Here is a 15,453-nt window from a genome sequence, read left to right as displayed (position 1 = left end):
TCACAGGCTGACAATCAACCAGAATGATACAAAATAGGTGGAGGGATAGGTAGTATTGAGGAGGCAGGGAGGCTGCAGAAGGATTTAGACAGGTTAGGAGAATGGGCAAAGAAGTGGCAGATGGAATACAACGTGGGGAAGTGTGAGGTCATGCACTTTGGTAGGAAGAATAGAGGCATAGACTATTTTCTAAATGGGGAGAGAATTCAGAAATCTGGAGTGCAAAGGGACTTGGGAGTCCTAGTCCAGGATTCTCTTAAGGTTAACTTGCAGGTTGACGTGGTAGTTAGGAAGGCAAATGCAATGTTGGCATTTATTTCGAGAGGACTAGAATATAAAAGCAGGGATGTGCTGCTGAGGCTTTATAAGGCTCTGGTCAGACCACATTTAGAATATTGTGATCAATTTTGGGCCCCGTATCTCAGGAAGGATGTGCTGGCCCTGGAGAGGGTCCAGAGGAGGTTCACGAGAACGATCCCAGGAATGAAAGGCTTAACATATGACGAACGTTTGAGGACTCTGGGTCTATACTCGATGGAGTTTAGAAGGATGAGGGGGGATCTGATTGAAACTTACAGAATACTGAAAGGCCTGGATAGAGTGGACGTGAGGAAGATGTTTCCATTAGTAGGAGAGACTAGGACCCGAGGGCACAGCCTCAGAGTAAAGGGAAGACCTTTTAGAACAGAGATGAGGAGATACTTCTTTAGCCAGAGAGTGGTGAATCTATGGAATTCATTGCCACAGAAGGCTGTGGAGGCCAGGTCATTGAGTGTATTTAAGACTGTCAGCCATGATTAAATGGTGGAGCAGACTCGATGGGCCGAATGGCCTAATTTCTGCTCCTATGTCTTATGGTCTTATAGAATGAGGGCGCTGCAAACACTCAACAGGTCTCACTGCCCCCATGGAGACAGTTAACACCACCCAGTCCCAGATTGGAGCTCGCGCGCTCCCGGCCCTGCCCCCCGATCCTTGATTGGAACTCGCACCACCCATGCCCCGCCTCCCAGCGTCTCATTGGAGCTCGCGCGGCCCCGACCCCTGATTGGAGCTCGCACTGTCCGGGCCCCCGCCATCTGATTGGAGATTCGCTGGCCCAGCCCCAGATTGGAGCTCGCGCCAACCATGTCCCGCTGCCACGAATGGAGCTCGCGCCGCCCCACCCCCTTATTGGAGCCTACGCTGTCCCCCGCCCCTGATTGGAAATCACGAAGTTTCGGCCCCGCCTCCGCCTCCGCACCTAATTGGAAATCACCGAGCCTCAGACCCGCCCCCAGCACCTGATTGGAAATCGCTGAGCCCCGCCTCCAGCACCTGATTGGAAATCACGGAGCCTCCTACCCGCCCCACGCACCTCATTGGAAATCACGGAGCCTCAGCCCCGCCCCCAGCACCTGATTGGAACTCCTGCCACCCCCGCCACCGCCCGGGCCTGTCCGCTGCCCTGAAACCATGTCCGAGTTGAATTTCTTGGCCCTGAGCGCCCTGTTGCTGGCCTGCCTCTTGCTGATCAGCCTGCTGGGACTGGCCTTGTACTCGGGGCTACTGTTCAAAGTGTCAGTGCGCTCCGGCCCACCGCCCATCCGCGCTTTCACCCTGGCCTACAAATACAAGCAGGGTCCGTACCGGGAAGCGGGCCGGCTCTTCACCAAGATCACCAGCATCGCGCCCAAGCTCAGCTCCGTTGGAATCTACTATGACGACCCCAAGCAGGTAAGCGGATAGTACCGGCTCCTGGTGCCCGCCTCCCCCCTCCTGCCGGCTCCTGATGCCCGCCTCCCCCCTCCTGCCAGCTCCTGGTGCCCTCCTGCCGGCTCCTGGTGCCCTCCTGCCAGCTCCTCTTGCCGGCTCCTGGTGCCCGCCTCCCCCTTCCCGCCGGCTCCTGGTGCTCGCCCACCCCTGCTGGTGCCCTCCTGCCGGCCCCTGGTGCCCGCCTCGCCCCCCTCTGTCCCGGCCCCTGGTGCCCGCCTCCCAAGGATGCAGACTCCCGCGCCTCTCCTGTGGGTGGACTGGAGAAGCTGATGCTGTTGCATCTGGGGGCTGCGTTGGCCTGGTCACATAGTGCACCTGCTGTTGTCCTCTCGTTGCTTTGCATCAATATCGTGAGAGCCCAGATTCCTTTTTTGCCATCAGGTCCCTTTGGGTTTATTAAAATGGAACTTGATTTCTTTATTGTAAATCTTTCAGTTTACTTGGGCCACTATTATTGTAGAAGTGATGCTCTTCAAAAAGGCTACTTGTGCTGATTTGATGGGTGGCACTTGGGCAACTCTGTGCCAATGTTAGTTATCCAGTTATAATGGACCCTGGCAGCAGGAGGTTGTCCTGATTTCCTCCCTCGAGGGTAGGCTCAGGGACATGGTATTCGGGGGAGTGGTATTAGGCTGCTCTTGGTTTATGCGGGAGCTGTGATTGTCAGAAGAACTCACGGACACTGGAATTTCATTGGTTGATGAGGTTTCTAATGCTCTTTTGCACAGGGTTTAATACTGGGGGAAATTGATTTGGCTTTCTCATGGTTCATAGATGTACAGGCCGCTCTGCCCTATGGTGTGATTACTTTATCTCCACTGTGTGATTTTGTTTTAATCATTCTCCTAGAAATTTTCTAGTTAATGGTGCCTCTGTAAACACAATTTTGTTAAGGTGCCAGGTGTATGTCTCTTGCCTTTTCCATCAGAAGATTGTGGTTTCAAGGACCATTCGAGATTTGAACAACTATATATTGAACTAACTGGTGTGTTCAGTGTACATCTTTCAGCTAAAAGTTAAACTGCATTAATGAGCTAACAGGGTTTTGCAGTTTACAATGTATGGAAAGATATAATGCAATTCTAACAGGGGTGCAGTAACCAAGAGACCTGGGAGCATATGTGTACAAATTGTTGTAGGTGGCCAGGCAGGTTGAAGAAGGAGTTTAAAAGACATACAAAATCTTGGGCTTTATAAACAGAGGCACAGATTACAAAAGAAAATAAGTTATGAAGAACCTTTTATAAAACACTGGTTCGGTCTCAACTGAGCGTTGGCTCCAGATCTGGGCTCAACACTTTTGGAAAGGTTTCAAGGCATCAGAAAGGGTGCAGAAAAGATTGACGAGAATGGACCCAGGGATGAGGGACTTCAGTTGTGTGGATAGATTGGAGAACCTGGGGCTTTTCTCCTTTGAAAAGGTTCTGAGAAGATTTGATAGAGTTGTTCAAAGTCATGAGGGATCTGGAATGAGTAGATCGGGAGAAACTGTTCCCATTGGCGGAAGGATCTGTGCAGAGGGCACAGATTTAAGGTAAATGACAAAAGAACCAAAGGCGACATGAGGAAACGTTTTTTAACGTAGCGAGTGGTTTGGATCTGGAATAAAATACATGAGAGCGGGCAGAGACAAATATGGCTTTCAGAAGGGAATTGGATAAACACTTGAAGGGAAAAAATTTGCAGTATTACTGGGAAAGGCTGGGGGAGTGGGACTAACTGAATTGCTCTTGGAGAGAGAGCCAGCATGAACACAATGTGCCAAATGGCCTCGGTCTGTTCTGTAACCATTGGATGATTCAATCTGGTGTTGGAGATTGACATGTTTCTGTGGTCCCTTTACAACTTTCTGGAGCAGAATGACAGTGGAGCAGTAGCATGTGGCCACCGTAACTATCTTGGGCAATTGACTAATTGATACCACAGCATGCATGCTCCCAGGTAGTGTCCCCTGCTGGTTATTTGCAGAGTTTGGAGTTCAGACAGAGAAGCTCATGATAGCTGTTGCCATGGTTGCTGTCATGTGAACTGAGAAGGATGAAGGTCAGCAGCAGTAAGGGTGGACCGAGGAGGAAACTGCAATTGACCAGTAGAGAAAGGAGCAACTGAGGAGTCGAGTTCACTGAAAATCCTCCTCGCCTACAGGCTGTACAGACAGAGGTGGACTATTGGAGGAGCAGTGCTTCCAAAGGCCGAGGTCATTGCACCTGCAGCCTGCTACAGGAAGACCTGTCTGCATTGCCAGTGGCTGGGAAAGCCACCACCTCACTCAATTTCTTTGCCTCTGGCTCCCTTCAGTTTGCTACTCAGAGACGTAGTGAGGGTACTGAAGTTGGCTCTAGGTAGATGGATAAGGAAGGCACCACTGGATTGTTTCTCAAGGCTGGAGGATTATAAACTTCCTCTCTGCTGACAGTATCCAGAATGCAGGTGCAGTGGGACGTGTAACTCTTCCTCGTTTTCCACAGGAGCAGGGTAACTGTACACATGACAATCCAAGCAATCCTCCAACGAGGAGCATTTATCAACCGCAAAAAAAGTTCATGCAGGTCTGTGCCAGATTCCCTGGGCACTTTCATACTGCAACTGTCCTACACCTCCAATGTGTTCGATGAAGGAGGTTTGGCGATATAGGATGTCCCCTGGCTGACATCACCTTATTTCCATAATTATGGTTTAGATGGCCATGTCATAATTGCACTCAAAACAGCTTGTTTGGTAAATAAAGGTGGCTGTGTCCAGTGTACTCCTGTTTCTTAATGCCACGTGGAGTGGACCAAATTGGCTTCCCTGGACAGGCATGTTTGCAACAGGATGATGCTGAGAATGAGTTCAGTTTCACTCACTTGTGTTTCCTTCATCCTCACATCCTGGCATGTATATCCTCAAGGCATGGTGAGTGGTGGCACTACTGAGCCACTCCTAAGGTGGACGTTAAAGTCCTTATCAAGAGTACATTCTGTGTCCTTGATTCCTCCTGAGCTTCCTCCCAAATGGCATTCAACATCAATGATTTATCCGTTGAGGGAGAGATGTGGTAGGTAGTAACTAGCATGAAGTTTCATTTGCTTTGTTTAACATGAAGCTATTGGACTTCATTGGATCTAGAGTCATTGTTGAGGAATTCCAGGGTCAAGTTCATCAGCTTGAAATATTGCCAGAGCACACAGCATTTATTGCAGATAGTTTTGACATTATACCAAGGAAAGAAGCTTGATAGAATTGAAGATAAACAGTAGGCATTGCTGGATAAGGAATATCCAAAGATGGCCTGAAGGTGGATATGTCCAAACTGAGCAGGAAGAAGCCATGGATCACTGAGGAGATGGTGATCTGTGTAGGCACAACTATGTCGAAGGCAGGTGCTGAGATGTAGTGACAGTGGACGTAACAGCATGCTTCGGGCTTGGATCACTTCTTGCTTTTCTGTCTTTTTTTTATTCATTCATTGGGATGTGGGTGTTGCTGGCTAGGCCAGCATTTATTGCCCATCCCTAATTGCCCTTGAGAAGGTGGTGGGGAGATGCCACCTTGAACTGCTGTGGTCCTTGTCTGCAGTCTGCCACCTGCAGGCCAGACCCAAGGTCGTCCCATCCTCTGTCATTGAACTATAGTATGCAGACGATGCCTGCTTCTGCGCAAACTCGGAGGCTGAGCTCCAAGCCAGCATCAACACTTTCACCGAGGCATACGAGAGCATGGGCCTTACACTAAACATCTGTCAGACAAATGTCCTCTACCAACCTGCCCCCTCCACACCGTTCTCTCCCCCCACACCCCCCCTTTGTTATCAAAATCCACGACGAGGCCTTGGACAATGTAGACCACTTTCTACACCTTGGAAGCTTTCTGTCAACAAGGGTAGACATTAACAATGAGATTCGACCCTGCCTTCTGTGTGCCAGTGCAGCCTTCGGCCACCTGAGGAAGAGAGTATTGTTTGAAGACCAGGACCTCAAACTCAGCACCAAGCTCATGGTCTACAGAGCAGTCGTGATACCCGCCCTCCTGTATGGCTCAGAGATGTGGACTATGTACAGCAGGCACTTCAAAACTCTGGAGAAGTACCACAAGCACTGCCTCCACAAGATCCTGCAAATCCATTGGCAGGGTAGGTGCACCAATGTCAGTGTTCTCGCACAGGCCAACATCTCCAACATCGAAGCATTGACCATGCTTGGTCAGCCCTGCTGGGCAGGCCACATCGTCCACATGCCTGACATAAGACTGCTGCAATAAGTACTCTACTCAGAGCTTTGACCTGGCAAGCGAGCCCAGGAGGGCAGAGGAAGCGCTTCAAGGACACCTGCAAAACCTCCTTGAAAAAGTACACCAACATCTGGGAATTCCTGGCCCAAGACCACCTGAATTAGAGGGAAAGTATCTGGAAGGAGCTGAACACCTCGAGTCTCATCGCCAAGGGCTGACAATGAAAGGAGTGTGTAGCAACTTGGACACCCTTACCACCATCTGCCCCACCTATGGCAGAGACTGTAGGTCGCGTCAGTCACCTAAGAAGTCATTTTTAGTGTGGAAACAAGTCATGCTTGGCCCTGAGGGACTGCCTAAGAATAAGGTGGGAGTTCCAGGATTTTGATCCAGCAACAGTGAAGGAATGTCTATTGGTATACTTCAAACATGCGGACCATTGGAGTTGGAGAAAGTTCAGTTAGAATAGGAACGTTACCCTGCACTGTATTAGGCTACCTCTGAAGTACTTAGACTATTTTTGTTATGATTTTGATAATTAGTTTCATGGGGGCTGTTTGTGTTGGAGTAATAAGTTCTGATTTGTTTATATGGTTATAAACATTGAATAATTACAATTATAATTGATTAAATATTGGTGATAATGAGAGAGTTGATGGGTATTCAACTCTGTCAATCCTTTGTGACACTTCAGCTTGGTATTTTAAATCGTTCGGGATTGAGGATGACTTGCTTCCACTCTGTTCGATTGGTTCTGAGATGGCCGATAAGTCCGATGCATGATGCGTGGACTTGCCCACACGTAGGATAGATGGTGCTTGAAGAGTCAGACAGGTGAGGTGTTTGGGGGATTGCGCACTCTCTCCGACATCTCGATTCCACCTCTTCCCGACGAAGTTCTCGACCTGTTCAGTGCATTTCTGAATGAGCCTTCTCCATTTTAGCCTGTCACACGCCAGGGTCTCCCATAAGTTGGCGGGAATGTTTGACTTCTTCAAGGATATTTTGAGAACATCCCTAAAGCATTCCCATTGTCCTCCTGGGAGCCTCCTTCTGTGACCAAGTCCCGAGTCGAGCATTGCTTCGGGAGTCTGGTGTCAGGATTACGGACAACATGTCCATCCAGCAGAGCTGGTTTTGAATGATTATCACCTCGATGCTGGGCATGTTGCCTGGGGAGAGGATGCTGCTGCTGGACCACCTTTCTTGCCACCAGATTTGGAGGATCTTGTGGAGACACTGCTGGTGGTACCTCTCCAATGCTTTGCAGTGCCTGCAGTAGGTCGTCCAAGCCCGTGAAGTGTGTCGGAGCACTGTGATCACTGTTGTCCAGTAAGCCATGACCTTAGCCTCGGGTTTGAGATCCTGGTCCTCAAATACTGTTCCTCAGTCGGCCGAAGGCTGTGCTGGCATATTGGAGATGATGATCAATTTTATTATCTATGTTTGCCTCATTGAGAAGAGGCTCCAAATTAAATGGCCCACATTTTCCAGGATCCCTGCTTTCAGAATTCCAAAGGGACCTTTGGTCCACTTGTCAGCCACCCCCGCCAACCCCTTCCCATCCCACGGTACCTTTCCATGCAAGCGCAGGAAATACAACATCCGACCTTTTACTTCCTCCCTTCTCATTACCCAAGGCTTGAAACACTTCTTCCAGGTGTAACAGCGATTTACCGAAACTTCCTGTAATTTATTATACTGTATTCACTGCTCAAAACATAGTTTCCTCAACATTGTTTTGTTTTTCTTTACTTATCCCATTACCACTCCCTTTGAACCTTACTCCAGGAAACCTTTTTTTCATTTAATCTCTCCTGCCCTCCATCCTATCACAGACTTATCCTTTGTTTTTATCTCTCCCTTCCCCTTTTCACTCACTCAAAACCTATTACATTTTTAACTTTTCCCAGTTCCGATGAAAGATCACAGACCTGAAACGTTAACTCTCTTTTTCTCTCTCCACAGATGCTGCCAGACCTGCTGAGTATTTCCAGCATTTTCTGTTTTTGCTTTCAGATTTCCAGCAAACACAGGATTTTGCTTTCGTGTTAAAATGTTTACATAACAACAATTTATATTTACAAAACGCCTTTAATGTAATAAAATGTCCCAAGTTGCTTCACAGAAGCATTATAAAGCAAAATGTGACACTGAGCCACATAGAGATACTAAGTCGGATGACCAAAAGCTTGGTCAAACGGCAGGTTTTGAGGGGTGTCTTAAAGGAGGAAAACGAGGTAGAGAGGTGTAGGGAGGGAGTTCCAAAACTAAATTCCAAAAGTGCCCAGGCAGCTGAAGGCATGGCCACCAACGTTGGTGCAATTAAAATCGGGGATGCTCAAGAGGCCAGAATTAGACGAGCACAGATATTACAGAGGGTTTTTGGGGCTAGAGGAGATTACAGAGATATGGAGGGATTTGAAAACAAGGATGATAATTTTAAAATCAAGACATTGCTTGACTGGGAACCAATGTAGGTCAGTGAGCACAAGGGTGATTGGGAGATTGTGAGTTAAGACATGGAGAGCAGTGTTTTGGACGACCTGAAGTTCAGAGAGAAGAATGTGAGAGACCAGCCAGCAGTGCATTGGATTGGTCGAGTCTAGGGGTAATGAAGGCACGAATGAAGGTTTCAGCAGCAGACGAGTTGAGATGGGAGAAGCCGGGCAATGTTACAGAGGTGAAATTAGAGGGTCTTAGTGATGGCATGAATTTGTGACCGGAATCTCATCTCTGGGCCAAACGTGACACCAAGATTACACCAGTCTAGCTTAATCTCAGCTAAACTCAGCAGGTCTGACAGCATCTGTGGAGAGAGAAACGTAGAGTTAATGTTTCAAGCCTGTAAGACCCTCCTTCAGAGCTTCTTTTTTCTCTATTTCTCACTCCACAGATGCTGATGACCTGTTGAGTTTTTCCGGCATTTTCTGTTTTGATTTCAGATTTCCAGCATCCGCTTTTAGCTTAATCTCAAACTGTTGCCAGAGAGAGGGATGGAGTTAGTAGTTGGAGTGGGGACTGAAAGCAATGGCTTCTGTCTTCCCAGTGTTTAATTGAAACAGATGCCTACTGATCCAGTGCTAGATGTCAAATAAATAGTACGATAAACTAGCAACAGTGGAGTTAAGAGAGCTGGTGATGAGGTAGAGCTGGGCATTATCAGCTAAAACTAAAATGCTTTTGATGATGTTGCTGAATGGCAGCATGTAGATAAAAAACAGGGTGTGAAGGATAGATCCTTGGGGGTGCCAGAGGTAACGGTGTTGGATCAGGAAGAGAAGTCATTGCAAGTGTTACTCTGGATATGATTAGATAGATGAGAATGGAGCCAGGTAAGAGCAGTCCCTCCCAGCTGGGTGACAGTGGAGAGGCATTGGAGGAGGATGGTGTGGTCAGCCGTGTCAAAGGCTGCAGACAGATCGAGAAGGATGAGGAGGGAAAGTTGACCTTTGTCACAGTTGCAGGATGTCCTTAGTGACTTTGATAAGAGCTGTTTGGACACCATGGCAGGGCTGGAAACCTGATTGGAGGGATTCAAACACCGAGTTCTGGGAAAGGTGGGAACGGATTTGGGAGATAACACCACATTCAAGGAGTTTGGAGAGGAAAGGGGTTTGGAGAAGGGATGGTAGTTTGTAAGGCCGGTGGGGTCAAGGGTTATTTGCTGATGAAAGATGTGATGACAGCAGATTTGAAGGAGAGAGGAACAACATCTGAAGAGAGAGAATCATTTACAATCTCGGCTAACACAGGAGCCAGGGGGTAGTTGGGTGATCAGTTTAGTGGGAATAGGATTGGGGGAACAGGTGGTGGATCTCATGGATAAGATGAGCTCTGAGAAAGCATGAGGGGAGATAGGAGAGAAACTAGAGGAAGATGTGAGTTCACGGCTAGGGCAGGGGGAGCTTTAAGGAGGTTTGGCCACGCGGGCTAGTGGAAGGGCGTGACCCGGCAGAGGCAGCTGATTGAATTGTCTCAATTTTAGTGACAAATAAGCCCGTGAGCTCCTTATAGTTGTTTTTGGAAGTGATGGGAGAAGGGTTGAAGAAGATGGTTTGTAGTAGAGAAAAGAAGTCAGTGTTATCTTTGCATTCCAAGATGACCCTGGAATAGTGATCAGATTTAGCAGACAATAGCAGGGCCCGATTGTGTTTGAAGTGGTCCAACCAGATCTGCCAGTGGATGGCTGCCATTCATGGGATGTGGGCGTTGCTGGCTGGGCCAGCATTTATTGTCCATCTCTAATTGCCCTTGAGAAGGTGGTGGTGAGCTGCCTTCTTGAAGCGCTGCAGTCCATGTGGTATAGATACACCAATAGTGCTGTTGGGAAGGGAGTTCCAGGATTTTGACCCAGCGACAGTGAAGGAGCAGTGATATATTTCCAAGTCAGGATGGTGAGTGACTTGAAGGGGAACTTCCACGTGGTGGTGTTCCCATCTATCTGCTGCCCTTGTTCTTCTAGGTGGTAAAGGTTGCCGGTTTGGATGGTTCTGTCGAAGGAACCTTGGTGAATTCCTGCATTGCTATCCTGTAGATAGTACATGCAGCTGTTTTGGTGGTGGAGGGAGTGAATGTATAAGGTGGTGGCGGAAGAGGTGCTGATCAAGTGGGCTGCATTGTCCTGGGGTGCTGATGAGGCCTGGAGCGGGGTGGCTGGTGGGGGGTGGGGGAGCCTGCCCAGACCTGCTGGAATTCCCCCCTCCTCCTCCTCAGGTCTGCTGGAACCCCATGGGCCTGCTCCGGACTTGGGTCTCAGAGTGCCACTGCTGCTGCCACCATTCGACCTGACTTCGGACCACTTCTCCCGCCCTGAGTCAGGCCTGAGTGCTGGCATTGCTGGCCCGGACACCCCCCACTCCGCTATTGCTGGATCCTCCACCCCTACCACCCTAACTACCCACCTGCTGAATCCAGACACCTCTCAGAGGAGAATGCCAGCCAGTGCTGCTGCTCCCTCTTGGCTGAGTGTCTGCGCACATGCACTGTGCCGGCTCTGGACTGCACATAAGCAGCAGCATTGTGTACATGTAAAGACACCAAAGTTGCTCGGACAGTGGTAAGAGGAGACCTTGAGCGGTTTCCTCACTCGCTGCCTGGAAGAATCTGGGACAAATGGCATCGCAGGAAGCCCAGGCCTGGGACACAGGATGGGAAGCCAAATTCTGGGACAATCCTGGAAAATCCGGGTCTTGGTCTTGAGGACAAGGAAATGAGGGCCATACCAGGGGGAATGGCCAGGGTGAGAGAGAATAATTGTTTCATTGGTGTATAGGGCATCGAAGCTGGAGGTGAGGGGTGGTTCAGTAAATCAGGAGCTGCAGAAATATTGTGGCGAATGGAGGGCAAAGGCTAGACAGTTGGGATTTTGAAAGCGCAGTTGTTAGTGAGTTGGGGGATAGATTTGTTTCGGGGGATGGTTCAGAAGGAGGTAGGATGGGCGTGTGGAAGTGGGATCTGGGTGGAGAGTGATACAAGCAAGTGATCAGAGATGAACTTATCTGTGATTGATTTCATCGGACTAGCAAGACCAGGGCAAGGTTGGGAGGATGGCCATGAATATGGGTTGGGAGTTTATAATGGAGGGAGAGATTTAGGGGGATAAGAGGGCAGTGAACTCTAGAGTGAATGTGTGGCGAGTTGAGATGGAGGTTGAGAAGTTGTTTACTGTAGAGGTTGAGGGAGGAAAACAGTGAATATATCTTGGAGAGAAAATTTCTATGGTACTTGGGAGAATGGTACTGAACGATGATTTTGAATGACAGGTGAGAGTGGTGGGACACAGTGAGATGCTCAAAGGAGGAGAAAGTGCCAGAGGAGTAGGGGGTAATGAGCCAGCGCCGAGTGCCTCAATGAGCCTGTCGGAGGATGCCAAGTGAGGCACCGAGGGAAACTAAAGCTTATCCAAGAGGGCTTCAAACCTGGGATGGTATCGAGAGAGCAGGAAAGTTAAGGAGTACTGAAGGGCTGGGGTAGGGAATTGTGGGGGGGGCAGCATACCCGAGAGTGGAGAAGTGAAAGGAGACATGACGATGAGAGAGAGGGTTTGGGAATTCTGCAGAGTATCACACCCCTTTCTTCCCAAAGCTTGTCCACCATCTACAAGGCACAAGTCAAGAGTGTGATGGGATACTCTCCACTTGCCTGGATGAGTGCAGCTCCCACAACACTCAAGAAGCTCAACATCATCCAGGACAAAGCAGCCTGATTGGCACCACATCCACAAACATTCATTCCCTCCACCATTGACGCACAGTAGCAGCAGTGTGCACCATCTACAAGATGTACTGCAGCAACTCACCAAGGCTCCTTCGACAGCATCTTCCAAACCCACGACCTCTACCACATCAAAGGACAAGGACAGCAGATACATGGGATCACCACCACCTGCAAGTTCCTCTCCAAGTCACTCACCATCCTGACTTGGAAATATATCGCCGTTCCTTCACTGTCACTGGGTCAAAATCCTGGAACTCCCTCCATATCAGCACTGTGGCTGTACCTACACCACATGGACTGCAGCGGTTCAAGAAGGCAGCTCACCACCACCACCTCAAGGGCAATTAGGGATGGGCAATAAATGCTGGCCTAGCCAGCAATGTCCACGTCCCATGAATGAATAAAAAGAAAAACTGATTTTATTCCAATTAATGAGAGAGATAAAATTGCCTACTATTTTTGCCCTATTGTTTCTGCACTACTTAGCAATTTATTTCCATATTTGTTCTTCAATTTTCTTAATGTTTTGGGGGTCTATTGTACGCTCCCAGCAGTGTGGTTACCACATTTTTGTTCATCAGTTCAGCCCATATTGCATCATTTGGTGATCCTTCTAGCATGTCATCCCTCCTCACAGCTGTGCTTGTTTCTTTGACCAATGTTGTGACACCCTCCAACTGTTTTTTTTTTATCCACTCCTGCATCTCATTTGAAAACATTATAACCAGGAATACCAAGCTGGCATTCCTGACTTCCTTTAAGACATATTTCAGTAATAACTCTATCATATATCTTCCAATTGTGTGCTCGGTTCATTTGTCTTACTCATTATACTCCCTGCATTATATATCACTAATCCCTCTGCCAAACTAGATTAAACCCTCCCCCAAAGCATGAGCAAACCTCCTCACAACAGTTCTGATGAAGAGTCATACGGACTCGAAACATTAACTGTATTCCTCTCTGCAGATGCTGTCAGACCTGCTGAGTTTTTCCAGGTATTTTTATTCTTGCTCCTCACAACAGTATTGGTCCTGGCTTTTGAGGTGCAACCTACCTGAACAGATCTTGCCACGACAGAGCTGATCCCAATGTCCCAGAAATCAAAAGTATCCCCTTCTGCACATCTCTTCAGCCAAGTATTCATCTGCACTGTCCGCCTATTTCTGTACTCACTAGCACGTGGCATATGGGATAATCCAGAGATCACTTAGGGGAGGTGATGGTGTACTGGTGTTGTCGCTGGACTAGTAATCCAGAGACCCAGGCTAATGCTCTGGGGACCCGGGTTCGAATACTGCCACGGCAGATGGAATTTGAATTAATTAAAAATCTGGAATTAAAAGTCTGATGATGACCATGAAACCATTGTCGATTGTTGTAAAAACTCATCTGGTTCACTAATGTCCTTTAGGGAAGGAAATCTGTCACCCTTACCTGGTCTGGTCTATATGTGATTCCAGAGGTAGCAGCACAGTGGTATACAGTTGGGAGGGAGTTGCCCTGGGAGTCCTCAACATTGACTCTGGACCCCATGATGTCCCATGGATCAGGTCAAACATGAGCAAGGAAACCTCCTGCTGATTACCACGTACCGCCCTCCCCCAGCTGATGAATCAGTGCTCCTCCATGTTGAACACCACCTCGAGGAAGCACGGAGGGTGGCAAAGGTGCAGAATGTACTCTGGGTGACGGACTTCAATGTCCATCACCAAGAGTGGCTCAGTAGCACCACTACTGACCAATCTGGCCAGGTTCTAAATGACATAGCTGCTAGACTGGGTCTGTGGCAGGTGGTGAGGGAACCAACAAGAGGGAAAAACATACTTGACCTCATCCTCACCAACCTGCCTGCTGCAGATGCATCTGTCCATGACAGTATCGGTAGGAGTGACCACCGTGCAGTCATTGTGGAGACAAAACCCTGCCTACACAATGAGGATAACCTCCGTCGTGTTGTATGGCACTACCACCATGCTAGATTTTGAACAGATCTAGCAACTCCAGATTGGGCATCCATGAGCCGCTGTGGGCCATCAGCAGCAGCAGAATTGTACTTGAACACAATCTGTAATCTCATGGCCCGGCATACCCCCCACTCTATCATTACCAGGGGGTTAGCCCTGGTTCAGTGAAGAGTGCGGGAGGGCATACCAGGAGCAGCACCAGGCATACCTAAAAATGTGGTGTCAACCAGGTGAAGCTATAACACAGGACTATTTGCGTGCCAGACAGCATAAGCAGCAAGTGATAGACAGAGCTAAGTGATCCCATAACCAACGGATCAGATCTAAGCTCTGCAGTCCTGCCACATCCAGTCGTGAATAGAGGTGAACAATTAAACAACTCACTGGAGGAAGAGGCTCCACAAATATTCCCATCTTCAATGATGGAGGAGCCTAGCACATCAGTGCAAAACATAATGCTAAAGCATTCGCAACAATCTTCAGCCAGAAGGGTCGAGTGGATGATCCATCTCGAGGTCCTCAGCATCACAGATGCCAGTCTTCAGCCAATTCGATTCACTCCACATGATATCAGGAAATGGCTGAAGGTACTGGATATTGCAAAAGCAATAGGATCTGACAATATTCCAGCAATAGTACTGAAGACTTGTGCTCCAGAACCTGCCGTGCCCCTGACCAAGCTGTTCCAGTACAGCTACAACATTGGCATCTACCTGGCTATGTGAAAAATTGCCCAGGTATGTCCTGTACACACAAAGCAGCACAAATCCAACCCAGCCAATTACCGCCCCATCAGCCTACTCTCGATCATCAGTAAAGTAATGGAAGGGGTTATCAACAGTGCTATCAAGTGGCACTTCCTTAGCAATAACCTGCTCACTGACACCCATTTTGGGTTCCGCCAGGGCCACTCAGCTCCTGACCCCATTACAGCTTTGGTTAAAACATGGACAAAAGAGCTGAACTCCCAAGGTGAGGTAAGAGTGACTGCCCTTGACATCAAGTCCGCATTTGACCAAGGGTGGCATCAAGGAGCCCTAGGAAAACTGTAGTTAATGGGAATCAGGGGGAAAACTCTCCACTGGTTGGAGTCATACCTAGCACAAAGGAAGATGGTTGTGGTTGTTTGAGGTCAGTCATCTTAGCTCCAGGACGTCACTGCAGGAGTTCCTCAGGGTAGTGTCCTTGGCCCAGCCATCTTCAGCTGCTTCATCAATGACCTTCCTTCCGTCATAAGGTCAGAAGTGGGGATGTTTGCTGATGATTGCACAATGTTCGGCACCATTCGCGACTCCTCAGATAC

The 15,453-nt window shown here is 48.6% G+C and overlaps 1 protein-coding gene across 1 annotated transcript in view; it reads left to right on the top strand.

Annotated features, from left to right (window-relative positions):
- Positions 1-1,395: 1,395 nt before the first annotated feature.
- The window catches only part of LOC144681825 (testis-expressed protein 264-like), a 367,242-nt gene continuing 353,184 nt past the window's right edge, over positions 1,396-15,453 (top strand). Inside the window, exon 1 of the mRNA XM_078543848.1 lies at positions 1,396-1,716. Coding sequence (XP_078399974.1) covers positions 1,456-1,716 — 261 coding nt within the window. The 5' untranslated portion in view covers positions 1,396-1,455. The remainder of the gene's footprint in view (positions 1,717-15,453) is intronic.

The sequence above is a fragment of the Cetorhinus maximus genome, chromosome 6 (assembly GCF_964194155.1).
Source record: "Cetorhinus maximus chromosome 6, sCetMax3.hap1.1, whole genome shotgun sequence".
Lineage (NCBI taxonomy): Eukaryota > Metazoa > Chordata > Chondrichthyes > Lamniformes > Cetorhinidae > Cetorhinus > Cetorhinus maximus.
This window is presented reverse-complemented; position numbering and strand designations above follow the sequence as displayed.